The sequence below is a fragment of the Pteropus vampyrus genome, unplaced genomic scaffold (genome assembly GCF_000151845.1).
Source record: "Pteropus vampyrus isolate Shadow unplaced genomic scaffold, Pvam_2.0 Scaffold1000006655, whole genome shotgun sequence".
Classification (NCBI taxonomy): Eukaryota; Metazoa; Chordata; class Mammalia; order Chiroptera; family Pteropodidae; genus Pteropus; species Pteropus vampyrus.
In genome coordinates this window covers 1-2,250 of record NW_011921057.1, presented here as the reverse complement: position 1 = coordinate 2,250, position 2,250 = coordinate 1, and the positions used below count along the sequence as shown (strand labels likewise).

The 2,250-nt window shown below is 67.3% G+C and overlaps 1 protein-coding gene across 1 annotated transcript; it reads left to right on the top strand.

Moving 5' to 3' along the window:
- Positions 1-1,124: 1,124 nt before the first annotated feature.
- On the top strand, positions 1,125-1,982 carry LOC105311711 (keratin-associated protein 10-3-like). Its single transcript, XM_023527197.1, has 2 exons — positions 1,125-1,268; positions 1,380-1,982. The coding sequence occupies exons 1-2, from the start codon at positions 1,125-1,127 to the stop codon at positions 1,980-1,982; spliced, it is 747 nt and encodes a 248-aa protein (XP_023382965.1).
- Positions 1,983-2,250: the final 268 nt, after the last annotated feature.

Here is a 2,250-nt window from a genome sequence, read left to right as displayed (position 1 = left end):
CCCCTCGGCCAGGGGACGCCCGACCGTGCTTCAGAGGGTCCCTTCCACGGGGTTGGGCGGGGAGGGAGGACTGGGGGGCCCATCATGTGGATTGCGTTGATTTAAACTCTGCCCAGGGACCAGGAGCAGTTTCTTCCGGAAGGTTAGGTTAGGGTGGTGGAGGGCTGCCCGAGGGGACCGTGGCACAGACCCCGCAGTCAGAACGACAGAATGGTGCAGTCTGGGCCCAGGACGAGGCAGGAGGAGCGGCGAGGAGGCCAGACCCCGGAGCTCGAGGGTCCTGCAGGTGAGCAGAGTGACACACGCAGGGGAGCAGGGACGGGCGGCGGCGGGTGCGTGGGGACAGGAAAGCCGGCCTCTGAGGGGCATCGGCAGTTCAAACTCCTCCCCAAACAGCACGCACCGCCGCCAGCTCCGGGGGGCGGGGGGGAGAGGTGAAACCCCCCAGCCAGAAGCAGCGTTAGGGGCCGTGCGTGACCTCCGTCACGGAGGGTCTGACAGCCTCAAGGGACATGGAGCGTCGGTACATTTGCTCACGTCAAAATGGGACTGTCCACTCGGGAAAGACAGCTCGGGGGTGCTGATGGTCACAGGACAGGACGGGACAGGCGTTTGCCACGCTCGGCACTGACAAGGGCCTAGGAGACATGGGGAACCCCTGAGAACCTCCAGGAAAACGCTCCCGTCCACAGGAGTCAGCGAAATGCAAGGAACCTCCAGCCGCCAGGCACGTGACCCGCCAGCGGGGCCAGCCAGGCAGCGACCCGGCCAGGGGCCAGGACCCGAGCCCCACGCGCGCCCGTCTGCCTGCGCCCGACCGAGACAACCTGCACTCACGCCGAGTTTTCCTCCTGGGAACACAACAGGGAAAGACGCTTGAGCCAACATTAAGAGTGTTGTGAGCTGAGCAATGGCCCCTCGGGCTAAACCACCTGCTGCGCGTGGCCCGGAGCCCGCGCCTCTGGCAGCAAGGAAGGGGCGTGTGCGCCCACTGCTGGGCCAGCACTCGCCTGGCCGGGGTATAAAAGCCAACAGCCCAGGCTCCTCACACACTCACACACACACTCACTCACACTCACACACTCACTCCCTATCCCGGCTCACCTCCAGCCCCACGACCCGCCATGGCCGCCTCCACCCTGTCCGTCTGCTCAGATGACCTCAGTTACGGCAGCCGCGTCTGCCTGCCCGGTGCCTGTGACTCCTGCACTGACTCCTCCTGGCAGGTGGACGAGTGCCCAGAGAGCTGCTGCGAGCCCTCCTGCTGTGCCCCCTCCTGCTGTGCCCCCTCCTGCGGTGCCCCCAGCTGCTGCCAGCCTACCTCCTGTGTCCCTAGCTGCTGCCGCCAGCCCATCCGCTACATCCAGACCTGCTGCCAGCCCTCCTGCTGTGTCCCCAGCTGCTGCACCCCGGCCCCCAGTCTGACCCTCGTCTGCACCCCAGTGAGCTGCGTGTCCAGCACCTGCTGCCAGGCGGCCTGTGGGCTCAGCCTCTGCCAAGCAGCCTGCGGCAGCTCCTGCACGCCCTCGTGCAGCCAGCAGTCTAGCTGCCAGCCCTCCTGCTGCGCCTCCTCCCCCTGCCAGCCGGCCTGCTGCGTGCCCGTCAGCTGCACACCCGTCAGCTGCACGCCCGTCAGCTGCACACCCGTCTGCTGCACACCCGTCTGCAGCACACCCGTCTGCTCCAAGCCCGTGTGCTGTGCGCCCATCTGCTCCGGGGCCGCCCCCTGCCCAGCCCCCTCGTGCTGCCAGCCCAGCCCCTGCCCCTCGTCCTGCTGCAGACCCTCCTCCTGCGTGTCCCTCGTCTGCCGCCCCGTGTGCAGGCCCGCCTGCTGCGTGCCCGCCTCCTCCTGCTGTGCCCCCGCCGCCTCCTGCCAGCCCAGCCGCTGCCGCCCAGCCTCCTGCATGTCCCTGCTCTGCCGCCCCGCGTGCTCCCGCGTGGCCTGCTGCGTCCCCGCCTCGGCCCAGAAGTCCTGCTGCTGACCAGACACATCTCCCTAGGACCAGCCAGACTCGGGTCCCACCCTGTGACCTCAGTCCTCCCAGCCACCCCTCAGTCCGTTCCTAATCCATGTCAGGTGTGTGTCCCCAATCAGGTGGGGGTCATAAATCCCCTTGGAAGCTGGCTGCCACGTCCTGAAATACTCCAGCACTTAGACCACTTCCTGGCACCTACCAGAACTAGATGACCGTACTCGAGGCCACGGCCCGTGCGGGCACCTGAGAAATCCTCATGGCAGTGGCCCCCTGA